The sequence below is a fragment of the Sebastes umbrosus genome, chromosome 17, assembly GCF_015220745.1.
Source record: "Sebastes umbrosus isolate fSebUmb1 chromosome 17, fSebUmb1.pri, whole genome shotgun sequence".
Classification (NCBI taxonomy): domain Eukaryota; kingdom Metazoa; phylum Chordata; class Actinopteri; order Perciformes; family Sebastidae; genus Sebastes; species Sebastes umbrosus.
This window is the reverse complement of record NC_051285.1, coordinates 15,012,112-15,040,100: the sequence shown is the minus strand read 5'-3', so window position 1 is coordinate 15,040,100 and position 27,989 is coordinate 15,012,112. Positions and strand designations below refer to the sequence as shown.

General features: G+C 40.0%; 3 protein-coding genes across 3 annotated transcripts; all 3 read right to left on the bottom strand.

Moving 5' to 3' along the window:
* Window positions 1-682: 682 nt before the first annotated feature.
* timm10b (translocase of inner mitochondrial membrane 10 homolog B (yeast)) lies at window positions 683-3,786 on the bottom strand. The gene is made up of 3 exons (XM_037749657.1): window positions 3,547-3,786; window positions 3,357-3,452; window positions 683-2,197 (listed from the first exon to the last, which is right to left on the bottom strand). Exons 1-3 carry the CDS (start codon window positions 3,574-3,576, stop codon window positions 1,520-1,522), a joined length of 804 nt encoding a protein of 267 aa, XP_037605585.1. The 5' UTR covers window positions 3,577-3,786; the 3' UTR covers window positions 683-1,519.
* Window positions 3,787-11,376: 7,590 nt separating this feature from the next.
* On the bottom strand, window positions 11,377-15,350 carry LOC119475817. The gene is made up of 6 exons (XM_037748872.1): window positions 15,222-15,350; window positions 14,249-14,353; window positions 14,096-14,138; window positions 13,795-13,922; window positions 13,283-13,341; window positions 11,377-12,262 (listed from the first exon to the last, which is right to left on the bottom strand). The coding sequence occupies exons 1-6, from the start codon at window positions 15,295-15,297 to the stop codon at window positions 11,774-11,776; spliced, it is 900 nt and encodes a 299-aa protein (XP_037604800.1). The 5' UTR covers window positions 15,298-15,350; the 3' UTR covers window positions 11,377-11,773.
* A 1,235-nt stretch (window positions 15,351-16,585) lies between these two features.
* On the bottom strand, window positions 16,586-21,946 carry si:ch1073-15f19.2 (T-cell surface protein tactile). Its single transcript, XM_037749799.1, has 7 exons — window positions 21,760-21,946; window positions 21,194-21,535; window positions 20,652-20,761; window positions 20,349-20,505; window positions 18,077-18,496; window positions 17,200-17,296; window positions 16,586-17,031 (listed from the first exon to the last, which is right to left on the bottom strand). The coding sequence occupies exons 1-7, from the start codon at window positions 21,839-21,841 to the stop codon at window positions 16,878-16,880; spliced, it is 1,362 nt and encodes a 453-aa protein (XP_037605727.1). The 5' UTR covers window positions 21,842-21,946; the 3' UTR covers window positions 16,586-16,877.
* Window positions 21,947-27,989: the final 6,043 nt, after the last annotated feature.

Genomic DNA, 27,989 nt, shown 5'->3' with positions numbered 1-27,989 from the left:
ACTGATCAGGAGTTTATACAGTTGAAAAATAAACTTGTCAGTTCCCTCTGGTAAACCAAAATTACTGTAAACATAACTTTCGTGGTTCTCATTGCTTATTGGCCAACATGTATACCGATACCAATATATCTGTCATGAGCTAATATCGGCCTATATATCAGCATGGCTCGCGACCCAGAATAGGATAAGCGATTACAGATAATGGGTGGATGTTAAAATATAATTAGTTTTATATCGTTGGTACAATTGATTGAACTATGGACTGACCATTTTATCCAAACTGGAACATCAGTGGCTTTAACGAACCTTGTTCCATACTTAGCCTAAAGAATTTCTTCTACCATCCTTAACTGTCACAGCTGTTGTTCACCGTTATACTGAAGAACGTCACTAACAAATGTGGTTGAGAAATGAAGCCACCGGGAATGATGTTTTAAGATCGCTTATCTTGGCTTTGCTCCTGGATTAGAGAGTACATAACGTGTTTAGTGCAAAGACAGGAAATTATGGGAGGAGAAAGAGAGGTGATGATATGCGACGAAGGTCATGAACTGGATTCACACTCCACAACAGTGAGAGCATGTGGCATACGCCCCAACCCACTGCTGCGTTAGGATATCCGGCAGCAGGAGGGCCTTTACATTTTTCAGTGGAACACTTAAATTAAAGAACATGACAAACATAATATATACCATGATTTTTATTATTGAAGATTATCTAATTTCTGCATTTACTGTGTCACCTTTCAAACAATTACCAGGACTGAATGTGTTCAGGGTGTCAGATTGATGCTGAAAGTCCAGACTGAAGTTCAAATATGATCAGGCCTCCAGAATCCAGGCTGCAGGCTGGAGATTGAACCTTGGTTTAGCTTTGAATGGTAATATCACTGCCATCACTAAAATCATTTTTCAACTGACATTGCACACACATACTACACTCATATACACCGTTACAACTTTTGCCTCTTATCACAAACATGTACAGATTTTAATGTCATGTTATTTCTGACACTTTGTAATACAGTCAGATATTACTATATAATATAAATAATTGATATTCTTATATATCATGAGTGACATGCTTGACCACCAGGCTTCTTAGCATAGGACTTATTTTCCTGGTAGATCACATGGCACTAAAGCAGCAATTTAAGATTATTTTCAAAATCAGTTAATGTTTTAAAAATGTAAAAAAAATTATGACAAGATCCGCACAAGTTACAGAGTCTTACGTGAGGTCGTCAAGTTGCTAATGTAAAGATTTTTTTAATTTGCAATATGAAAACAGAAAAGCATAAAAATGCTCACATTTGACTGTAGCCAGAAAAAGGTTATGACATATGTATAATAGTCGTTGAAAAGTATTTCATTTATGTAATCTATTCATCAACTTTTCTTTTTAGTAATATGGAGAATATCACATTTGGGACTTGCCAGTGATGAGTTACTCATCAGATGTGGGTGGTTTGTGGTGGGAGTCAGTTTGACTACCTGAGACACACCCGGACTGGCCTTCGTTACTGGCCTGACGGCGGACGAACCTCTGGGGATCTCTCCGGACCTGACAGGCTCTCAATGGATTTAGACACTGTAGGTGCAGCAACTGTTGACACAGGCACATCTGCTGATAAAGACTTTGGATTAGATGGCATAAACACAGGCGCTGAGAAGTCAGACTCAATTTGGGCACCAGCTATCGGTGGCAGAGGAAAGCCTGCCGTATAAGATGGTCCATCGCCAGCTTCATTAAGCACTGAGAGATTCGCCGTCACGACCGCAGGTGTGAGTGGTGCTGCGGCTGATAATTTGACTTCTGTGGCTGTTGTGGATTTGTCGAGCAGCTCAAATGGAATATCTAACCCTGCCGGCTTTAAGACTGAGCCGTGGGCCTGTGTTCCGACGTCGTCGATCGTCATTGAGGTAAAAGGTTGATCCAACGGTGAAAGTGCTTGTGGGGGTGGAGGTACGGTGATGGCGGTTAGAGATGCCGGTGATGCCGCCCCTATGGCGGGAGGCTCCACATGTGCAGCAGCAGCAGCAGCCGCGGCCTCTGCTGCCTTGGCATTTTCCGCAGCCTTGCTCTCCATCTCCTCCATCCGACGCTGCACCATCCGAGGCATCAGCTGCACGTAGGTGCTCATCAGGCGGTGGTTGGAGCGAATCAGCTTCCCGGCACAGCTGTCCACACAGCGCTCCTGGAAAAAGCAAATCGGAGGTGATGAGTGGATAACTACAGTAAGCACTTTGTAACAAAAATGCCAGGGACTTCTTGTAGAGAGCCTTCCCAGAACAGTGAGGCTGTTGTTATTGTAATATGTACATAGCTGTCACTAAATATAAATCCTACTCACTGTACATACAGTATATACACACATGTATATAATCATCCAGTCCATGTATATCCATGCAGCATTTATTAATTTGCACTATTTGTATTGTTACAACTTCGCTTTGCAGCTTATCAATGCTCATGCTTTTGGGGATATTATACACTGACATATATGCAGGGTCTGAAATTATTTTTTTTCCTCACATGCCACTGTGGCAGGTCACTGAACATTTCTACTAGCCACACAATTTTTTTGTCTGCCACTTCTGAAATCTATGTGGAACGCTTTAGAATTGTAAACACTAGGACTGTGTATTGGCAAGAATCTGGCGATACGATACGTATCATGATACAGGGGTTATGATTCAATATATCACGACATATTGCAGTACTGTGAGCAAGGCAATATATCGATTTTTTAAAATCTAATTTAGGAACACTGTCATAGTATAAAAAACACACCGCGACATGCATAAAATCTGAGTAAAGAAAATGTTTTATAAACTTTTTTATGCAATCAGAATAGTAGGATCTGCATTTGCATTTCTCTTTGCAAATAAAATTGACTGAGTTAATCTTTGCTTGTAAACTATTAATTAGAAATCAATACAGGGTTTTTGAGAATCGATACAGTATCACAAAACATAATATTGCAATACTCCATATTTTTTTATATTTTCTTACATCCCTAGTAAACACTGAGTCAGCGGTAACAGACAGTAGAAATATGGATCATGTAACCTTAATCACTGACTTTTTAATTTAGTAATTGCTTTGGAAAAATAATATCTTAATATAAGGAAAACCTGTCTGCCATGGTGGCAGGTGACCTGAAATTTGTACCTGTCACAGCCAACATTTAGCCTGTATTTGGCAGGTGTCAGGTGCTAATTTCAATCCCTGCATATATGAGAGTAATGTTGGTGGGTCTACATACTTTTGGCTATGCTCTGCAAGGTTTTATGTACAAAAACAAGCTGTTAATGAAAAGGAGATGGGTTATCGCTGATCTCCAGTACTTCTACCTCGTCCATGGTGAGGTTTCTGTAGTTGAAGTTGCTGCTGCATCGCTGGAAGCAGCTTTCAGTCATGCGGTTGTAAACCAGAAGGAAATCCCGCAGCTGCAAAGACACCAAAACAAACTCACTATCAAACTGTGCGATTGCAATTAAACCTCAATGTAGCTGACACACACAGCACACTAATGTGACTCACGTTTCTCAGTTGTCCCTCAGCCTCCATCATGATCCCGTGTTGAAGTGGACTACTGGATAAAGTAAGTACCGCCCGATCCTCAGCTGTCTCAGGTGAATAAAAACACAACTTCACAAGAGATCAGCTTGAAAGGATCACTAATCGCATTCAAACACGAGCTGATTCAGGGAGTTATTAAGATGGCATGACATTCACATGCGAGCCGCCATGTTTGTAACAAAGATCATCTACGTCCGGGGAAGACGCTTCTCTCGGGAATGTAAAACGGTTCCATTTCCGGTTTCCAAAACTTGTATTTTTTAGCGTTTCGTATGCGTTAAATGTTAGTTTTAGTTGTATAATGGTAGTGGCTGACTCTTCTATTTTCCCTAAAAGATACATACAAATATTAATATGTTTGGTTTTTGAGAAACCAAAACGCTTAGTCGTTTGACAGCTCGAAAAAAAAGTCTGGATATTTCGGCCGCAGTGTAGACTCTTGCAGCCAAGCAAAGATCGTATCCGGTACCTCAGTGTATTCATTTATTTATAAATTTTTCATTGTAATACTTTCCATATTCTTCTTTAATTCTTAGTAAAACAAATAGCTAGGAGTTGTTACCATGTCCCACACCTTCACCAAACACCAGTAAGATACGTGTCTTGTGCCATTAGCATGGTCTCAGAGGGCCGCCTTCTCTGCTGCTGTCCATTTTCCAAGCTAAATTAGTACAGTAATAGTTGGTAAAAGTTGCACACTGTAATTTTACGTTAAAACAACAATTATTTCGTTAGACCTCTCTTGCAGATATGACAAATAATGAGCAGAAGTAGTGTATAGCATTAACACCTGAAAGCAATATAACTTCCAAACAGATTTCATGATTTAATTCCTAAGCATGAGGTTTTGTTTTTTTTTTTTGCCATAAAAAATGGCCCTCATTTCCTGTTATCTCTTGTGCATATAGAATACTCCAAAACAATTCTTATAAATATAAACTGGAAAAACAAAGTTTGGAAACTTGTGTTTGGTCGATTATTTCTCTGTTGTTACAATGCTAATGGTCATTGTATTTTACATGGTTGGAAAGCCTGTTTATTTACCTTTGCAATGATGTCTAACTTGTAAGGATCATGCATTTGTGGGATGAGCAGCACAGCTGATTATGTGGGTAGCGCCCAAGAAAAATTTGCCATAATGCTCCGTCAATGGTAAACAGTATATTTTCCTGTTGGTATTGACTCTTGTTTTGAGTTGGTTGGTGGATTAGATGATTGAACTCTCTATCAGTAACAAGGAACAAACAAGACATATTGGCAATTTTACACTTTATTCATTTAATACACCGTCAGGAGCCTCAGTAGCGGTGGGAGATCCATACGCAGCCACAACAGCCTGGCACCTCCTCCTCATGCTGGTCACCAACCTGGTCACACGTTGCGGTGGGATGGCGTTCCATTCCTCAACCAGGATTCGTTGCAGGTCAGCCAACGAGGTTGTGTTGGTCACTCTAACACGTACAGCACGCCCAAGCTGTAGTGTTAGTGTTGAATTGGGTTGAGGTGTGGACTCTTGGCAGGCCGTTCCATTCTCTCTACTCCCACATTGTGGAGGTAGTCTGTGATAACCCTGGCTCTGTGGGGGCGAGCGTTGTCATCTTGGAGGATGAAGTTAGGTCCCAGATTGTGGAGATATGGGATCGTCACTGGCTGCAGAATCTCATCCCGATATCTCCCTGCATTGAGATGGCCTTCAATGATGACAAGCCTTGTTTTGCCAGTGAGGGAGATGCCGCCCCACACCATGACACTGCCCCCACCAAAATCTGTTACTCCATCGGTGCAACAGTCAGCATAGCGTTCTCCGCGTCGTCTCCATACTTTGAACATGACATTCCCCCACATGTTTAGGTTCCATTGTCTGTGTTGTCAACACCAATGCAAATGGGCCTGACAGTGAAGGGCAGTCATTGCAGGCTTCCTGGTAGCCTTATGAGAATACACTGTTTACCATTGGCAGAGCATTTTGGCAAATTTTTCTTGGGCGCTCCCCACATAATCAGCTGTGCTGCTCATCCCACAAATGCATGATCCTTACAAGTTTGACATCATTGCGAAGGTAAATAAACAGGCTTTCTAACGATGTAAAATACAATGCCAACACCTATTACTTTGGGCCACTGAGGAGACAAATGATTTGTCATATTTTATTCATGTCTTAATGCCTATTGCTGCTCTGCATGTGTCAAAATGGTTATAAGTATTGATTGTTTTGTTGATTTGTATGGCTACATGTACCGGATAGTGTATATTGTTGCTGTGTTATTGTGCTCCTTCCTGTTGCTCTGCATCATGGATGTGCTCTGCATGGCTTGGCCACTGTGTTAGGAATGCTTATTTTGTTGCTTTTGCTATCTTCATCTCAGATAAGTAGGCAATTAAGCAAAGTCTTATATGGAGACAAGAATGAACAGTTCTTTGTGGAAAAAGAAATACAGCTAAAATGTAGTTTTTCTGATCAGTTGCATAGCGTTGACATTAAATGAAAACCATGGATAATGATTCTTTTTAAGAGATCATTGTTATAAATATGAAAAGGATGATGCAGTTGAATGACATCCTCCTTTGCCAAATAGCCTTCATTGCTACAATATAATATAATTGTAGCTTGAGAACATGATGTTCTAGCTCAGTACATTAAGATATTCTCTCTGATCCACATCTAGACTTCTGAGAGAAAACAAAGAGCATTTCTACACAATAAAGGATAGGTTCACAATTTTCAAAGTCTGTATTCTTGCCGTATTCATTTCTGCTGTTCATACTGGACAGAAATCCCTCCCTAATGCACTTTCAATTAGGGCTGTCCTGAATATCATTGTTTGAAGCCGTTATATCACTGTCTTCAAAACCACCAGATTCCATTCACAAAAATAGTAATTTTACCTCACTTTATTTTTTGCAAAAAAACACTATAGTTACCCTTGCTGTTACTTTAGAATTAAGCAACAAAACCCCTATAGTTAGGTTTAGGAAAGAAATACATGAACGTTGTGAATGCGGAAAATGAACGAACAGCTGACTGTAATCTGTGTCTCTGTTTGACTGATTGACAGTCCTTCCTGTTGAGTGACAGCAGCTGCTCTCCTGGCAGACTCCTTCTCATTAACACAGATTGGTCTCAGATGGGTTGGACAAGGTTTTAAAAGCGAGACACACCCAGTTCCTCTGTTCTTCCTCTCACTTTGTGTTTGCGTCAGACGCGCGTCTCATGCGGGCAGTGTGTCCACTCTAACCTGTTAACATGGACGCCGAAATAAAAAACAACACGCGACGCTGCCGTTACGCGAGCATGAAGCGGGCAGTGTTTCCACGGCTTCGGTCAGAATTAACCAAACTACAGGTGTGAAAGCACCCTTTTAGTTTGCCCACGTTTTGAGGCAGCTGTGGACACACTGCCCGCTTCAGGCTCGCGTGACGGCAGCGTCGCGTGTTGTTTTTTTATTTCGGCATCCATGTTAACAGGTTAGAGTGGACACACTGCCCGCATGAGACGCGCGTCAGACGCGCGTCTATTTTATAGAATAGAAGGGTCGCCTATTTTACACGCGAGCCTCTCGCGTCTCAGCTGCGTGTCCCAGCAGCAACAGACAGTGAAGGTGATCTATTGACAGTATATGGACATCATATCAGCTACATAATACAGTTTACATGTCTAGACATCTGTAGAATATGTCACAGACAGTGAAAAGGATCTAGTGACTGTATATTAACATCATACCAGCAAGACTTTACTACAGTTTACATGTCTGGACATCTGTAGAATATGTCACAGACAGTGAAGGTGATCTATTGACTGTATATGAACATCATACCAGCAAGATTACTATAGTTTCCATGTCTAGACATCTGTAGAATATGTCACGGACAGTGAAAGATCTAGTGACTGTATATTAACTTCATACCAGCAAGACTTTACTACAGTTTCGAGGTTTATCTGTAGAATATGTTACGGAGATGAAAAAAAAGTTAAGTTAAGTAAACTTGTTTTTAAATCAACACTTCCTGCTTTCATTTCAAAATAAAAACCCTCAGGCGTTTTTTCTATAGTCAGAATCCCTTCATTTGTTAACACGAGGCTTTTATTCTGAAATATGAGCAGTCAATGCTGTGAAAACACTCAGTCACTTTGGGAGCTCAAAAAATTGATAACGTTTGGGGTTTAAATCAACACTTCCTGCTTTCATTTCGAAATAAAAGCCCTAAAGTGGGTTTTCTTTGCACAGAATTCCTTCATTTGTTAACACGAGGCTTTTATTCTGAAATATGTGCCGGACAGTGATGTGGAACAAGCAATGACTTGGAAAGCATCATAAATGAATACAGTACTGAGTTTTAATTGTGGATTATTACTATTATTTACTAATTACCACACGTTTCTGAACCTTTCTCTGTCTAAAATAAATATAAATTATATTTATCATGAAGTTAAATGGCCATTAAAAGGCAAACTCTATGTAGAAAGAAAGGGCTGTCAGCAGCAGCAAAAACACAGCTGACAGGTAGCAGACACGCTCCCGACAGGCAGCTAACTCGCGTCTAGTGTGAACACCCTAGGTGTGCATCACGCGGCCACGACGCGACGCTGCCGTCAGGCGAGCCTGAAGCGGGCAGTGTGCCCCAGGCTTAGTGGGCATCCATGGTGGGTGTCTTTTACAGTCCCCTCTAGTTATTATAACCTTGAAAAACACATAAGGTAGTCAATAGGTCACTGATAATGATGAGATTTGCTAAGGGCCTTTTCACAAACTAACAGTTGTGAAAGTTGTGAGCGGTTGTCCAAGACACATGAGAGGTGATTTGATGAATATATTCAGAAATGAGGAAGCTGTTAAATTACAACCTGACATGCGCATAATTACCAATAAATGTCAAAAATGTAACCTTCACCCTGCAGAACATCCCCATTATGTTGCCTAACAGATCTTTAGTCTCAGGGAATTAGCAAATCCTGACTGGTACTGACCCTGATTCCTGGTAAAATGATTTGCACATACCGGCAAAGTTTTAGGAACGTTTCTGGGCACAGCACCAGCGAAGTTAAACTCTATGCACTGGGTCTTAAGAGTCTCCGCAGTGGGAAGATTGTGCAAGCATCTGTGTGGTGTATTGCAGCCAACAACAGAACAAGCAGGGTTTTTAGCTCCTTTCTGCATGTTCGAGGTAACACAAATGTTACCGACCTCACCAGCTTAAGGAAGTGCTGATCAGCGTTTTTTCAGACCCTTTTTCCGAGAGATTGAGCAGGTGAAATAGAGAGAGGATGGTCTTTTATGATACTATAGTGGCCTGTAGACACATTGGGGACAGATATTGATGTTTAAAAGACATGGAAAAATGCATTTTGCATAATAAGTGACCTTTAATGTTTCTCCAAAGTATTTTACAGATTAATATGCACTGCATATTGGATTTGAACATTTTCTGGTCTAAATAAACCAGGGTTATCTTTTTTTTTTTTTTTTTTTGGAATAAATCATTATTCATATCATTCAAAGAGAATATATGAGAATAACCATGACATCTGTCTCCGTAGCAAAAGCAGTAGCACATGGCATTTAAGACCTGAAAGTAATAATGTAACTTCCAAGCAGATTTTTTTTGGATTTAATGCGCTAAGCATAAGGCTTTTATGTCACAGAAAAATTACTTTCCATATCAATCCTGAACACAATCATTGCCTAACCTGCCCAAGTAATTTAGATTCCCTGAACTTAATCTTACTGTAAGTGGCAGATCAGAAAATTCCCATGACTCAATGTTAGTCATTTTGGTGTAATCTGACTGTTATAATTATTATATCCCTCTTGGGATTTTTATTGAGTGAGTCATCTCTTGTGCCATCCAGATCAACTTCATTGCATTAACATTTAATGAAAACCACGGATAACAATTAATTAAGAGATCATTGTTATAAAGAAGAAAAGGATGATCTCCATTTATCCAAATTATAGTTGAACGATTTCCTCCTTTGCCAACCAGCCTTTATTGCCACACAATATAATATAATTGTAGCTTGAGCGCATGATGGTCTAGCTTGGCTATTAGAATATTCTCTCTGATCTACATCTCGGCTGTGAGGGAAGACTACGAGCATTTTTACACATTAAAAGGATAGATCACAATTTTTCAAGTCTGTGCTTGCTGTTTTTATTTCTGCTGTTCATACTGGACAGAAATCCCTTTGTAATTCTAGAGCCATATTGTATTATTTACAGTTTTTTCGCATTTGATTATCATTTAAAGAGTACATTGTGTTATGCCATCAAAAATGTTTGACATATATTAGAATTTAGGTCAGTTAGTCATGTAATAGAATGGGCTTTGATCTATATAGATTCAATGATGTGTGTTTTGCCCTGTTAAGATGTGCTCCTCTTGTCGTCCTGCTATTGGACAATGTGGGCGTGTCCCTTTAAGTATGGTTAATGCTAGTTAGGTTTCAGTGGCACAGGATGGGGAGCAACACTTTTTCTGACCACACAGATCACAGATGGTAAACCACAGATTCAGTTATTTTCCAGCGGATTTGGTCCGTTTTTGATAGTCCAAAATTTGTCATGTGGGTATATTTTTGTTTGTTTTAATTTTCGTGGAATAAATATATATATATATATAATAAATATGAGCACCTGACAATTGTTTTAAGAGGGACTTGAAAAATTGTCAGCTTACCCTTTAAGATGTCACTTTCAATTTACCCATGATACCTTAGTATCATTTCTGTATAACTCCTTCCTGACATACGCTTAGTTTTTGTGAAGAGGGGAGAAAACACTGACAATGATTTCACTCCACCATCCGCCAATGCAAGAAAGAAACTTTAAAACTTTGGTTTTCTGTGTGGGACGGATGCAAAAGTTGTCCTTTTTTTTATTATGTCACCCAAAGTAAAGGAAATATCATGTGCATTGACTGGGATACAGAGTAAAATGTGATGTAGAGACTGATGCAGTGTGTAAGGATTCTTGGTGATGGTGTCAATCACTTATGGTACTTTATACCTATGTTTCAAAATCTAGCTGATATTAATTTACTCATTATAAAAATGCTACTAATTAGTGCTGGTAGTGTCCCTATGGAAACACAAGGCAAATATTTCCAGGCCTCTTTTCATACCAAGATTTGACAGTTACTAATAGTGCCTTGTTATTGGTTAGTGCCTTTATGTCAGCAATAGTTGAGGCCAAAAAATAATCCATAGAGGGGAAGGAGGCCACGGTCAGCTATTGAAAAGCTGACAACAAACAGTTAGTGTGCTGCAGACCTCTGACTGCTGAGTTCACCTCAGAGCTCAGCTCCCTCAGCAGATAGCGGGGCAGTAAATTATCCTTCCCAAGTGGGGATTATAGAGAGGGAAATAATCATTTAAGCAGATGGAGCATCAGCTCATAAATGCAATAGATTATAAAGTGACCATTATCGTAACTTTGACGTGGAAAATCTTCTGTGGGGGACATTTACATAACAATATGCCCACAGGACATAATCTATATCCCACTTATAGGTTTCCACTTTTTGCTTTCTTACCTTTAATTTTATCTTAAGTGAGTGAAAAGTGGATTTGCCCTACTACTTAGGCAAGTACCTAGGCGGCTGTAGCTCAGTGGGTAGAGTGCGTTGTCCTTTAACCACAAGGTTGGTGGTTTGATCCCTCGGTTAAGACTTTGTGTGTCGAAGTGTCCTTGAGTGAGGCTCCCCCGGCGCTTGCAGCAGCCCACTGCTCCTAAAAATACTTAAATGGGTTAAATGCAGAGGTCAAATTTCATGTATGTACTATGACAAATAAAGGTTTCTTCTTCTTCTCCTTTATTCAAGAAAGTATCGAGGCTTGGCCATCGCCTACAGCATGGAAAAAAATATTTTTTTTCCCCCTTCACACCTTTCAATGAGACATCAGAAAAAGTGAAAGATCTTCCGTGTCCTGTGATGATTTGATGTTTTCCTCGTCTTTCGCAACAAATTAAAAATTTCCACGTGGCCCCTGACCTCTAAATGTCACACAGTTTCCTTTTCTCTTTATATCCTCTACGTTTATCACATCCTCTGCACAGAAAGGTGCACTTTTTGTTGCTCAATGTGGAGAGTTTGTTCACATCAAAGAGGAAAATTGCGCAAAGCTTGACTATTGAAGGTGACTCTTTTATTTTTTTGTTCTGAACAGTTTGAGTCTTAACATGGCGTCTGCCTAATGTTGTTGGTCAATGTCATGGCTAAAGCTGCTGATAAAATGATCTGTGCTGCTCTGAATGGCCTCTACCTCTGACAGCTGTGTGCATACACTCCCATTACAATCTTTTCTTTCCTCACTCTCTTGCTCTCCTTTCCACTCTCTACTTTGCCCGTCCTCCCTCCTCCTTATACCCTCCCAACCCTCCCTCTCCATGTTCATGCCCCTTTCTCTTTCCATCTCCTCCGCCTCTTGGGCTATCTGCTGACTGTTCAGGTAGATGCTGCTGTGTGAAACCATGGTGCTGGTGTCCCTGGAAGGAAGGTGAGCGTCCATGTCTGCCTCCACCTCCAGGAAAGCATTCACAGGGGGTGTGAGGTGGACCGGCAGTTCATCTTGAAGTTTGTTTCGTCCCTGAGCGGGGCCCTGCTGATGGCGATTCTTCTTCATGCGCTTCTTTGCCATCTTTAGATCCAAAGAGGCGTAATTCAGGTCAGGCTCTAAAGACTGATTTCAGAGAACAGAGACAACATGGGTTAGTACAAAAGTTGCAGCACTACACATCGGTTTAAATGAAATCCTGTGGCTGTAGTTTCTCGTGTATTTCTGTAAGTCTAGTTTATTTTTAGAACATGATGTGCGTAACTTTGTTTATTGGTTCACAGTTTTGTTTGACCACAATTTCAAAAGTGTCAGCTGCCTTCCGTTTTGAAAGCAAATCTCTCTGCATTCTGCATGTGTATTTTTATACCTAATGTGTGCCATCATATTTAGTTTTTCCGTGTGAATGTAACAACAAATATAGTATAATACCAGCACTAACAAATTATAGTCACGCAATTGGTTTAGAATATGATTATACATTGTAAACAACTCACAAACCCAGTTTTGCTTTAGCATGTTATATTCGCAACATTTCATCCTCCCATATGGGAGATGCAAAGCTTTAGAAAGGTTTAACAATTTCATTATCCTCGCATGCATATTACACAAAAAAGCATATGCAAGACTGGTATAATCGGTGAAAATGAATAACATCAAGCAGGTGAAAAATTAACCCGTCACCACAGCACACAGAAGCATGCTAGAATTGTTTTTTTTTTTTCACTGCGTAGGGCTGGGCGATATAGCCAAAATCTTCTATCATGAGATAAGTGATTTCATATCTCGATAACGATATATATCACGATATAGCATGTCTTCTGGTAATAAATATATGAAATAACCACATGTAAAGTCTATTTTTTATACTCCTGTGTGAATTCAATACTTGACAAATGAAAAGTATTTCTCATTTTAAGAATTTGTATGCAAAATGAACAGTTTTAAGTGAAATTATAGAGAAAATGGAATAAAAAAACAGCCTATAGAAAAATATATACGACAGACGTTTTTATATCTTTTTGACAATATCTGTTATATTGCTGTCAGTCCCTGCACAGGCTATCAAAAGTATGCTAAAATAATACATTATACAGTACGTAACAACATCAGACAGTAGTCTGAACATACAGTCACAGTAATTACCTTCATACGATCTCTCGCGTGTTGCATGGTCATCATCTCATAGCAAACCTCCACAGAATCTTGAGTAAAGCACATTATTTGGTTATTTGTGTTACACACATAAATCACAAATGAGGAAAGAATCTAGATTTTTAAAGGTTCATATACAACTAAATTACAACAATTGCTTGTTTTTTTAATTTAAAGGAATTGAAACAGTGGATGAAAAGTAAATACAGTTATCTTAATGCAGTTATTTATGCATGTGTCTAAAGTGTAACCTGCATAGAATTGATCTAAATTAACTTAAAAAAAAAAGTATTGTTTAAATACACACGGTTTTTAAAATGTAGCCACGTGGCATACGCAAAAATATACTGTCTACAAATACAGAAAAAGGAAACAATTATACATATTATAAAGAATTGTGTAGACAAACCATGTGTGCATAAATAATTTTGTGTTCGACTGGCATTCCAGGAAGAAGGCAATGATTTCTTGTAATTTTTTTAAAAAGGTGACAATGCCCTCACCTCTTCTGTCTGAGCTGATGTTGCCGTAGATTGGATTTTCCTGTTGCTCATGATGATTGTGGGGATTTTCCTGCTGCTCTTCATGATTAAGGTTTTGAAAATAATGCCCTTCTTCCTGTGACGGGCTTCTACAAGGTATGAAGGAACAATTTCACAGTTAATTTCTATAATAAGATGTCATTTGTAGATTACAAAAAAAACAATATTGGAATACACTTATTACAAGATGTATTGGACAATAATAATAATGGGCTGACCTAACTCATGTTTAAGCCTTGTTAAAAGAAAAGAAAAAGCATACCTTTCTCCTGTATAAATGTGCGTGCAGCAGCACTCGTCTGTGTCTGTATGAACAACATATTTATATATTTATATAATGCATTGTTCTCGTAAAAGCTAAGAGGTGTATAATCGGCCATATTTAAGGAAACAAAAAAAATAAACGTAACCATACCTCTGCACAAAGTGGCTCTTCGCCTGATGCAGAAGATGACATTGAGACACAAAGAGATGAACAAGGCCAGAGATAACAGCGCCAGACCGACCACTGCGACGTTTTCTAAAAGACAAACAGACTATTAACACCTCAAATTGTTCAACTTCAGAAAGTGAGTCTTCCAAGTCAGTGTCTAGGATTAATCAGACTTTTTGATCAGCTATCGCTGTTTGGAATTTCCCTCTGTACGTCTCAATAACAAGCAGAAAAGATGAAACATTTTTAAAATGCGTCATCACTTTAGTGTTAGTGAGAAATAAAGATGTAGTCAAATGCTTCAACAAGACTGGACAATTCCAATCTCTGACCTTTTAGGATGGAAAACTGAAGAAAAAACAAAGTATAGCCATTATTGAACGTTATTAATTCTAAATGTATTAGTGTATACGATAAGTATTTATGTGCTACTGCATATGGAACATCTGAAGATGGCTTTACAAAACATAGTTTAGAGCCTAAATGGTGATTTCTTAAAAAAAAAGAAAAATGATTAACGGAAATACTTACTATACCAATTAAAGCTAAACAAAAATAACACATTTCACAGGAAATTCAAGCTTTCTGCTGTAACAGCTTTATTATAATTTTATCTTAATTTCTCTGTAACTAAAATACATTTTGTTAAAAAGCGTCACAAGTGTTTCTGAAGCCAAATGTGCTGCACATGTATGATCACTGTACGTCATCAACAAAACGTGGTTATGTGTAGATACTAAACCACAAAAACAGAACAATATACTATAAGTTCTGATTATCAACTCATTGTTTTGTTTCACCTTTTGACACACGCTTTAGAAATTTAACTTTTCCTGTTTTGTTTTTTTTAGTAAAAGTGATATTTTGCAGAATTATACCAAGGGATACAATATTAAAACAGATAATGTAGCAATAATAAGTTTGTACATCTAAATCCAACTTTAAAAGATCCTACCTGTCATATTCCAGCAGTCTACGAACAAAACGGGTTGTCTGTTTGACACGATTGCTCTCCAGCTACAGCAGGGCATCACTGTGTTTAGTCAGTGAGGTGAGCTACACTGTAGTCTATTTTTACTTTACCTCTCTTGTCACAGTGCTTTGAAAACTGCTCTTCAGTTACAAACAGGAAGCAATGTAACCTCATTCTGAGGCACCCAGTCTCGGTCCCATTTTGAGGGTACAAAACAATCTCAAATAATACACTATATTGTTATGTAAAGATGACAATAGTTCATGAATATCTGTTAGCAACCTCAGTTTTATCTATTGTTTGTAATATAATGTAACACACAAACAAACATGCAAAAAAAAACAACAGCTGTATCAGTTAAGAATTTCAAAATATTTTAGAAATTCAACAAAATTCAACCCCTAATGAACTTAACTTACTGAACCTGATTCCGAACTTAACCCTAAAATAAATAGTTACAGTTGTGGTGACCGTCCTCCACAGTATCTCTCCACAGTGCCATGAATAACAAACACGTATAGATTTGGTTTTGGAGCACAATTTAGCTTTATACATTATGGGGGTTGTATGTGGGCTTCAGACACGGGGGCTTCAGAGCTACGTATATCAAGAATGTATATCGTGCATACACACAGTACATTGTGGTATTGCTACTGTGGTCGGAAAATCAGAAGGAAAAAAAAATGCAGTCTTGAAAGGTTTCTCAGTAAAGCTAAATGCACACACATGTCTGCGGAAAAAAAAAAAAGTTACTGAGAAACCAAATCAAGCAGGGTCCACTTAGTTTGGTCTGAAAACTACATTTCCAAAGTAAATTATCAAACAAATAATCAACACAGGAATACAAAATGATGTATAAAACTAGTATATACTCAAAAATATGTTAACATTTCCAACAGCCACTTCCTATGTGTGTGTGATGGCATCCAGTGGTTGTTAAGTGTTAGCCATTTAGCCCATGTGGTTTGTGGTTTAAGCCCCACTTTGTAAACTCAAGTGTCACTCTGTGGTACATGTGGACAACAGTGGTCTTTGATATAAAGCTGGCGGTCATTTGCAGCATCCACACTAAACGGCTACCTACAATAAAAGCAAGTCATTGGCCTTCTGGGAAAGAAATCCTAAATCACAGCTTTAACAGATAAAAAGACAGATTAAGGAAGGAAATCCGCCGAAACAGTTTTGTTTCTATGCAAATTCAATGTTTATTTACTGCCGCGTACAAGATATAATAGCTGGGACTTTATTAGAAAGACACAGCGGATATATAATATAATGCAAGAATGTCATAAAAGAAAAAGTAAATAACACAAGTGTGCAGTAACTGCACCATGCTCAATTCAGAGTCAAGTTAAATCAGCTTTTATTGTCAAATGTTAGAAACATAATGGTGAAATTGAATACATTTAATATACAAAAATAAAACCATTTTATATACAATAGCACAGAACCCACACTAGATATACACACACATTTGCACAATTGCCTGCAACTGTTTCGTAACTGCAGTTTGAAACTGACCACAACTGCAAGTAGAACACTTTGTAATGCTGCATCTAGCTAAGATAGGATGCAGTTTATAGCTCCACAAGTACTGAATGCAATTCATCAACTGTCATTGTGGCAATATATTAGGCTTTACATATTAATAATAATCTGTTTCGTATCTTTAAGTTCCATCACTGAGTTACACCTTGAAGTGGGGAATTGCTGTGTTGAAATCTCACGGTGTGTTACAGCTGTGTACTTGACTGGAGGAGGAGGGGGTTTGAACGGAGGCGGTAGATCCATCCTACAGAGAGAGAGAGAGCATAAATATTGACTGGCGGCATTGCTAGAAAGTTATCTGCAGATCATGTGCATCTATTGGAAAAAATAGGAGATATGAGGTTCAGCCAGTGCATGACCCTGAATAAGTGGTGTAGAGGATAGTTGCATGGATGGATAATGAGAGCTTTACCTCTCCTTCATAGTTTGTCTCATGTAGAGGAAGCCAGCCAAGGCGATCAATACCACGATTGGAACGATGATTAACAACAGATGACTCCGTTCACCACCTGAGGAGCAAAATTCAGATCGGGGGAAAAGTGTAATTTTGGAGGACAGCGACAGCTAAAGATATTGATCAGCTTGCTCTGGTGAACACCCTGCAGACTCCCAACTCATATTGATAATAAATGTAAAGCTACAAAAGCGTTTTGCCTTGAGGCAGAAAAAGTGTCTTTGCCATCCTCCCCCTCAGCTGGTCGCACTCAGAAGTTGACACTCCCTTTTTAACAAGATTTCTACCTTGAAAAGGCATCCAGCCTGAGGCTGAGAGAACTGGAATCGCCTCCACATGTGATGAAGATGCAGATGGTGAAGGCATAGAAGCTGTGGGCTGTTATATTCATCTGCAGCTTTTCTGAAGGGGGTCTTTCCTGTTGAGCATTTAGCTCTGTTGTCTGTAGTTATTTGCTGCTTTTAAACCTTTTTTTTATTGTTTACTTTCCAGCAGTGCTGCTGCTCGCCTCACCTCGATAGCCACAAACAAAGCTAACCACACTGTTGGCAGGCAGGTCCCCAGAGCAAATAATGTGCCCAAAAACATCTGAGAGTATCACTAAAAAGCCGATTTCAGGCAAACAAAGGGATGTTGGATGATTCAGGGTCGCAGACAAAGACTGGAAATGCATAATATAACGCATTGCGGAGCATATATATTTATTTTTCTCCCTAAACTGTATTTTATGGTAGATAATGGTCACAGATTCTATCCTTGAAATGTTCCAGTCATGGGACAGAAATGGAGCAAAACAAGTATTTGCCAACATGGATCAATATGAAGTAATTATTACCTTCATCCTCAGTGACTATCGTTGTACTTCCCGTGCTCAGAGTTGCAACAGGATTGCCTCCCGTGGACTCATTCCTTGTCTCCGGTGTTGATCTGAACACCTTATTACCATAACTTAATGTTGTGGACAGATTGCTGGATGTGTTTACATTGGGAGTCGGGTTTATCTCCTGGTCAGTGGAGTGGTTAAAGCGATCGGGCTCCGTGTGTGTGCCAGGGGGTGACGTGAAACTGATATGTGTAGAATTTGTTAAAGAGGCCATGTGCTCTCCAGCTGTGACATTTCTGGCATTTGGATTATCATGCGTTACATCGGTGTCCATATTCGTGGTCCAAGTTGGTGATGTGGTAAGGTCGCTGTCTGCTAGCTCGATCAAACCCGCCTCAGTTACATTAGACTGCGCCGGTACTGTCACAAGATCTGAAAGTAGCAAAAAACAGGAAACTCCACAATAAATATGCTGTCAGCAACAATGTACTGTACTGTTTTGATGCTGCCACTGCATCAAAAACATATTTTCTTTTTGGAGCTCCACAGCTCTCACTTGTTAGAAAAAGAGATACCTGACCTGGAAAACTGCACATGGATTACAAAAACTGTAGCCTCTCCGTCACATAGGAATCTGTACATGTTAGTGGCATTCAATGTGTCGGGAAATACGCTTAATCGCTGTCTTGCCAAGAGTTAAAGCTACTCTATACAATATCCAGAGCATTAATATAGCATCAAACCACTATTTGCTTTGTAAAGATATCCTGGAGTAATTTCTACCTGAGCAGAGAATGAAGTCACACTCCCGCTGTGTGTGTTGTAATCTGAGCTTCTCCATGCTTTGACATAGCCGAAACGACTGCTGCACTGCTCTCATATGGTGGTTACAGCTGATAACGCCATCCCGAACAACATTGTTGTGAAACCAACAAGTTGTGGTTTCTACAGAGAGTTACGTGCTTGAACTATTTCTTATTTCTTCACCAGGTGCATTGACTTCCTGCGAGTCTCTGCTGGTTGCCTGGCAACTGCTCACGGCTAAGAAATAGTCCGGCACATAACCAAACAAGAAAACAGCGAGTTGTCGATGTTACGGCTTTGGTATTTGTGTGCCATTTCCTGAAATGTTGAACTATTCCTTTTAACAAGCTTCACATTAGAAAGTTGAATGTAGAACCAAGTAATACACTACAAAACTTTATAATACCCAGGACACAATGAGTTATCATTAAAACATGGAACAAGTTGGCATTTATGAGGACGCTCTGTGCATAATCAATAGGTAAAATAAGGCTCATTCAAGACTGTGAAACCATGGGCACAGATTCCTCAGGCAAATGTGTGGGCATGAATTGCAAATTAACCAGTAGGGTGTATTTGTCTTCTTAACTAATAGGTACATTTAATCCGTAACTGATTGTTTTCTACCCTGCATATACCCGTACATACTGTACACCAGGACAGATCCATCATTAATCTCAGCTCACATCCCCTATGAGCATATTAAATGCAATCCAATGCTGCAATGCAATGTGTTCTAATACAACACGTTTCAAGCAGCTTATTTCAGTGCTTTTCTAACCTTCATTAATTGGGCTGTACTACTCCAATCTGTCCAACAGATTGTGCTCTCACCCCATGTCACGATTCATGTTGAGACTCTGCTGAGTGTGATTGTTCTTGTGGTTTGAAAGTAGACAGAAGAGAAGAGCAGGAAGTGAGACTTCTGACGTCTATGTGGCTTCTGCTTTGAAATTCTCGTGAGAAACATGTACGCAGGAAGAGAAAATACACAGCCGGGGATTAAATTTCCTGCTTAAGCACAGCCCATTCACAGCAGCCACATCACCAGTGGGGGCAGACAACAGGCAGTCTGGTTGTTTAGCACAATTTAAAACTGTGCATACTGTTTTAGTTAAGCTTGGCTCAGTATTCACCCGAATCCCACGGGGCAATTGATTTGCAGCAAATAATTACGAGTTTCACTGTTAAAGTTTTGTAGTACCCAATTTATTCAGCCACTGGTGCGTTCTCATAACATGGCTGGCAGCTTCAAAATCCTTTGAATCTCTCGCTTTCCTTTCAGCTAATTAAAAATTTAAATTGAGTGAGCTCCAGTATAATAACAAAAGTCAAGTATCAGCTCTTTGGTCCAGTGCAGTTTATTAAGTCACTCAGTCTCTCGGGCCCTCTACTAGATTGTTAATCCAGCCCTGAGGAAATGCTGAAATTGAGTGCCACACAAAGAGAGAAATAGCAGCAGAGAAATGGAAAGGCTCACCTGTCCTTAAGCTTGTGGTTGCTGTTAGCACCGTGACGACAAACTCTTTATGCAGACTTTTGTTTCCCGTGTTGACAGTCAGTGTATAAACCCCTGTGTGAGCATCAGTCACACACCAGAGCGCCAGAGATTCATTCTCTGACACCAGCGTCTTGTTCTAGGGCAAAACAAGATTACGTAGCATATAAATACCTTTTCATTTTGAGAAGATTTCTTTTTGTTTTGTAGGTTTTTGATGTCGGAAGGTAATCGACTCATCCTGATGTTGGATGAATGAAATGAAATTCGTTCAATCTCAGTTACCTTGGCCCACTTGTACGTTGCATCAGGGAACGCTCGGCAGCGAATGGTCACATTTTCTCCCGTGTGGACCTCGACAACGCCGTCCGCGTCACACATTATTTTAACATCATCTAACAGAGAGAAAATGTGAGATTAATTTTGGATTGACAACACAATGACGCTTATGTAAAAAAACATCTGAATGCAGCAAACGACTGCTTTCCGTAAAAGATTACTGTTAGACGCAATACACATGAACAGCACCTCCTGTAATTGTCCTCTGCCTCTATTTAGTTCATAACACCCCTTCAGCTTGCTTACAGCTGAAAAGAAGGTAAGGGTGTCATTGGACAAGTGACTGATGGGGGTGGGGGGGGGGGAATACATACATTTGCTAAGAAGTAAATAACTGCTGAGATTGGCAGAGGAGCGGAGCTCTGATGCAATCAGGAGCAACATGAAATATATGCATTGGACAATAAGATGGAAAGTTACTGCACATCTCTATCCAAATATGAAATCCTGTGAAAACTGCAGGACGTATAGGTGTGGCTTCGTCTTACCTTTGATCTGTAGCTCTGTTTCTCTCCTGATGGACCCCAGAGGAAAAGTTGAAAAGTCACAACCATAGACACCACTGTCCTGTTTAGTTACCCCATAAAGGTGTAGATGCGAACCCATCGTATTGTTCTCAATCAGATAAGTCAGCATTGTGACGTTAGGCCAAAACAGATGGATTCCATAAATTTGGTCGAACAGAGCCAGCTTTGTTTTTTTGTTCTTGCTCCATCCAATGCTGGCGATCTTGAGGTCGGTACTGTTTTTTACAGTGCAGGTTAAGGTAACGTTCTGGCCCTCTACCGCCTCCATCTTTTCATTATGGAACACCTCGACTTCCCGGAGCCCTGTCAAGCACATCAGATAGCATTGGAAGCAAGAATAGTGAGGAGACAAAAATCACTCGCACTTTGAAGTCGATATTACAGACTGCAATCCGCCGGGATGCAGGCAGATGCAATCACAGCATTATACCGAGGCAGCTTGTCACACCAGAAGCCAATACACATTTCAAACCCATGGTGAATATTCCATCGCTACATGAGCCACGGCACATGTGGTCCAGGATTACCTTGTATAATAGAGGCAAGGAGCAGGAGAGAGAAGGCCGTTCCCAGGGCACCTCCAGCCATGTTTGAGCTCCCCAAACTCATTACGATCAATCAAGCTGAATCCATTGAGGGACTCAGCAAAAGACAGACAGAGCAGACTGTCGGCTGAGGTTAGAGAGTGGGGTAGACACTGTGAAACAGAGAACAGGAAGACCTTTTCTCACAGGAAGCCACACAGAGCAAGTTGTATGTGTCAGCGCTGTTAGCTTTTGTGGTGAAAACCTCCAGTGCAAAGCAGGTACTCTCACTAGATGCAAATCGCTGCAGTGCTTATTTATTCTTTTAGTCGGGAATAACTAACAGTATGCAGATAATTAACTCATTTGATTTTCCGATTACATCACTGATGATCTAAATCATCCAGGAAGAAACATACCAAGGGAGCACAAAAACACACGCAAGACTGAGAAATGAATCAATGTTCTATTGAATAAACTTCTCTTTTATTAATTAATTCCAAACATGCTCAGGTTGAACATTAAAGTTAAATGAAGTTATTTGTATAATGAATACACTTAACCCTCAAATAAAAATAGATTCTTGCAGGCACATCCCAAACACATGAAGACACAAACTGTACACACACCTGTCACGGTTTTGTATATATGATGAGCATGTACATATATTTTAGCTCCATCTGTTGGTCCACTGGTGAACACAAGGGGTGGGTGACCGCTCCCCTTGGTGCCCCCATGTTTGAACAAACTGCAGAAAAATGCCTTCTTTGATGCCCCTATGGTAGATAAAACATGATAACGTGCCCTCCAGGGCGCCCTTCCAGTAGAGAAAAACGTGATGCAGTGCCCTATAGGGTGCCCTTCTAGTAGAGAAGATGTGATGCAGTGCCCTATAGGGTGCCCTTCCAGTAGAGAAGATGTGATGCAGTGCCCTATAGGGTGTCCTTCCAGTAGAGAAGATGTGATGCAGTGCCCTATAAGGTGCCCTTCCAGTAGAGAAAACATGCAGTGCCATTCCAGTAGAGAAAATGTGATGCAGTGCTCCAGTGAAGAAAACATGATAAAGTGTCCTCTAGGGTGCCCTTCCAATAGAGAAAACATGATGCAGTACCCTCCAGGGCGCCCTTCCAGTGAAGAAAACATTATACAGTGCCCTCTAGGGTGCCCTTCCAGTAGTGAAAACATGATGCAGTACCCTCCAGGGCGCCCTTCCAGTAGAGAAAACGTGATGCAGTACTCCAGTGAAGAAAACATGATAAAATGCCCTCTAGGGTGCCCTTCCAGTTAAGAAAACGTGATGTAGTGCTCTCTAGGGTGCCCTTCCAGTAGTGAAAACATGATGTAGTGTCCTCTAGGGTGCCCTTCCAGTAGAGAAAATGTGATGCAGTGCCCTTCCAGTAGTGAAAACATGATGTAGTGCCCTCTAGGGTGCCCTTCCAGTAGAGAAAACATGATGCAGTGCCCTCTAGGTGGCCCTTCCAGTGGAGAAAATGTGATGCAGTGCCCTCTAGTGTGCCCTTACAGTAACGAAAACGTGATGCAGTGCCCTCTATAGGTGGCCCTTACAGTGGCGAAAACGTGATGCAGTGCCCTCTAGGGTGGCCTTAAAATGGAGAAAACATAATGCAGTGCCATATAGGCTGCCCTACATGCTAGAAAACTTTTTGCGCACTGTTGCTCCACCGCATTCAACTGGTGCCCTTTTTTTTTTTTTTGCCCCTGTCACTCTCACAGCCTGGGTCCGCCACTGGGTTGGTCAATACATACTCAACCGACAATACAATCTAGAAATCTTGTCATTCGTTTTTTTCTGCTTTTCAAGGTGAGCCACTAACCAAACTTACTAAAGACGATATGTCTGAAAAATGTGATAAATTGATTGCTTGATATCATCTGGCCTTCAGATGACAGCCTTGTTTTGCCCTCTGTGCTTGTTAGTGGTTAATGTCTCAGAGCAGAACTTAACCGCAAAGCTTTTCACGCTTGCACTGGGATAAAGAGATAAAAGGAAAATATTACACAAGTAATTGGCAATTCTGGCGAATGGGAGTCTATTACTCCAATTAAATGATTTGTTTACACCATCCTTTAGAGACGAGCAACATTATTCCTGTAAGACATTATGTCACAACACTGGACTTCTAATGCATAAATTAATTCTTGAAGGAATTGAATCATTTGTGTGTCTGCAGCTTCAAGAGCGGGAAGGCTTGATGTAACTGTAATTAGCACAGATCAGAAGAATAAACTGGGAAATCTGTTTGAATCTTCTAACCAGAGGCTACGTCTTTGTTCATATCTAATGGGCTAAGAAAATGCTGATAATTAGTTTAATGCATTTAGTAGAAATGTTCTTCAGAGATATAAGATAAACCTGTTGATATACATATTACAATACAATAGATGGTAGCAGTATCTATTTCCATTAGCCAATAAAAAAAATGAGTATCACAAAATGCTGTTATCCAAACAGCTTGTCCATCTGTCATTCTTTGCATTTCCTTCAAAAAAAATTAGCTCTCCCATTCATTTATTATGACTGCTCCGTGTAGACCCTGCAATGCATTTAGATGATTGATAACTTCACAGTCATATGACCTTTTATAACTTAAATTGGGGCTCAGAGGAGTGACGGATTTCTATCCGTATTCTGCCAGTGTTGTATCAAAGTGTAACGGGACCTTGCTGCATTGCTCCATTTGATAACGGCAGCATCACTCCCTCGGGGGGAGTTGTGGAAATCTCAAGGATTTCTGACAGAAAGTAACATCTCCGTGACTACCTCATCTAGTTGCCCACAAATAATGATGAGAGCAAAATGTAAGGCATTTGGACGATAAGTATATTTTAGCTCGTAATGGCTTCCCAGTGTTCCAGACCGAAAAGTGAACTTTTCTCATTCACAATTAAATAATAATGGAAGAAAATTAATTACTTGCTCTTGGTAGACTCTGTTCTGTTTGGTGTGATTAGAAGGAAAAGAGTGCTGTGACCTGCGGGTGCCCCCTGCACTTCCTGCACACACTAATAGATCCACGCCGAAGGCTCCATGGGAACTCCCTGTGACCTGTACCAAATTGCACTTTTTGCAGCATATTGCACCAGAACACTTAATTGTCAACTTTACGTCTAGATATTTGTATTGTGTGCGTTTGTGTGTTTCGCTGACCTCGAGGGGGTGTGTGACCACACGTTCTGCACTGCTCATTTAGCCGCTTTCACAGCTCCGTTTTGCTGTGAGCGCAGTGTTATCTTTGTGAACGAGTGTGATTTTTAGAGGCAATGCATTATTAAAATCTGGGCATGTTTTACAGATTGTCAGACTACAAACCAGTTAGAGCCCTCGGAGACTACTTCAATGTACTGCTGCTAAATATAACAAAGAGTGTAACCTATACCACTTTCACATTCTCAACCCTTCTGACAAAAGATAATGAACATGCACTTCAGAGTATTGATCATGGTACATAAAAGATCTGGATCTGAATGATCTAATGACTTTAAAGGCGGCATGACTTATGGCTGAGTGAGCAAGTTGATGTATGGTGATTACTATATTGGAAAACTGTATAATAGGAACCTGTGTTAACATTTCATGCCGGAGCTGAGCAGTATCAGAACCTTACCTCTGAAAATCCCAGATGGGTGGAATTCAATCCCAATTCATCCTTTTACCTTGTCTGCTCTTGTCCCTCGAAGCATTCCTACTGAAAAACAGATGAGGAGTGGGCACATTTCCTGTTTTTCAATGCAAAACCATGCAGGACTAACACTTTAGATAACTAGAATGGCACTCGGAGAGCGCAGACCTCCGCCCCCCCTCTCCGTTCAGCTTGCGCCATCATCCACGTGTATTTTTGTTTATGTTGAAATCAGCTGTACGTAGCGGAGCATCGTAAAACACTTCATTCAAACTGGACAGGAACAAAATAAAACTCACCTCAACCGTCGTCGTTACTCTTTCCAACAATCAACAAGTGGGCTTTGGTCGAACTCAAATGTAATTGCACGGAGTTCAATGTGAAAAAACGCTGATTCTACAGTTGTTCCCCTCAACCCCCCACTCTCTCTCTCTGTCTCTCTCTCTGAAGGAAAGAGGCGGGGTCATGCGTCATCAACGTGTCATCAGTTACACTGCGCATGTGTTATACCCAGAGGTCTTAATGTTCTGGCTGATCGGAATCCTCCAAAAAATGTCATTCAAATCCATCGCGGACTTTTGGAGTAATCCTGTTAAAGGAAAAAACAACAAACCAACAAACCAATAGACCAAAAAAACAAATCTTTTGGGTGAACGAACTGAACCGAATCACTTCTTGAAAAGAGTTGTTCATTTTTCAGTTCAGTTGAGCTCTCAATTTGCGAGCGAACGTGCAGCCAGGGACTCACTGAGTGAGTGATTCAAGTCAATTGTTCGCAGGCGGTATGGCGTGTGTTGTGTTCAGGAGAGCAAATACACTGCTGATTAGGGTAGGGTTGCTAAAACACCAAGAAACAATGTACATATAATGTGACAGTTTTGATAAAAATGTAAATAGTTTTAGTTTTTTCTGTGTAATAGAGACTTTATGAATAGAGATTTTTTTTTTTCTTTTTCAGATAGATTGTGATAGTGCCAATGTTAAAATGTTCTGATGGGGATTCTTTTTTCCAACAATGACTTAATACCTCAGCTATTTATATCATGCATGTAAAGCAATGTTATATTATGAATAGGTTTGTAAAAATTAGGGTATGACGGATATTGTGTCATTTTAAAGACCATTATTGAACATCACTGGTCTATACCGCCATGCTGGTGGCTATTTGAGGCTGCACTTTGGTTCAACAGTGCTTTGAGTTAAATGCTATCATTATGCTAAAATGCTTGTAATGACAATATTCATGCTGATGTTTAGCAGGTGAAGGTTCATTATTTTAACGTGTCAGCATGCTAACATTCCCTACTTCACTGGTTCCCAACCTGGGGTCTGGGTCCCTCTTAGGTGGGCACCAAAGATCACTGGGAGTGCGCCAGGATTTGTCTGCTCTGAGGTTGTCAAAATTAGATTTGCACATGTATAACTAAAATCGTAATAACACACTTACTGGATATTTTATACTAAAGTCTGTATATAAAATTATTTTAAAAGAATGTCTTTGCTATTTAGTGGGCCACGTTTTGCAGATAAAGATCAGGCTATTAGTATTATACTTTTTGTAAAATTATTTTTTCTTAGATACAAGCCCCCCCGGCTTCACGGAAAATAGGTTGGGAACTACTGCCCTAATTAGTACTAAGCAGAAAGTACAGCTGAGGTTGATGGAATTATTAGTTTTGCTGGTATTTTGTTATGAATCAAAGTATTGTACAGATTTAAATGTTGACCTGATGGTGGTGCTGATTGGAAAGTCAGGGGATTGACAGGGTCATCAGGCTTCATCCTCTGGAGACCATGAATGTCTGTACAAAATGTTCTGGGAACCTTGAATACCCGTACCACAGTCAGTATTGAGCTATTATCTTGGACCAAAGAAACAGAAAAAAACAACATTTTCAGCGTCCTTAGACTGAACTGCAAGTCAGGTCAAAAGAAGGCATGTGGTGGAAGGGGGACCCATGAAATTTGGGGTCTTTTATTACTGCCCTTACTTTGGATGAGGGCTTTTACCCATCCAGAAAATCACACATTGACAAAGATTGTTTTCACCTCTTTCACCTCTCCTCTATTTTTCCTTTTGTCGTGTCTCCTGTTTTCCTCGTCAGTCACCCCCAATATTTGGAAAATAGTTCAGTGTTTCTTTTGAAGAATAAATGGATGGGTACAAATAACAAGGACAGCAACGGCTGAGCAACTTAAAACTCTGAACAACATCAAACTTTCTGAAAGTATGACATTTTTTTGGAGACCAACAGGAGTGGGAGCCAGCGAGAGTGAGTGAGGGAGAGAGAAATTGAGAGAGCCCATTGTGGTGGATAAAAATGAGTTTTATAACTTGTCAGTACTGTACACAATGGGCCGCTGAATTAATGGTTTAAGATGAAGAATAGCGTATGGGGGTGGGTTAGCAAAAACAGAAATGTTACAATTTATTCATTATTCATTTACGCGCCCACCTTGTAGGAAAAAAAAATGACAGCAATGAGAAGCAACACTAGAAACTGTAATGAATTGAACAGTAAAATTACCAACAAGGGGACGTGCTATTCAAATAATTCTACCCATGGTTGCACTGAAATGAATATCGAGGCG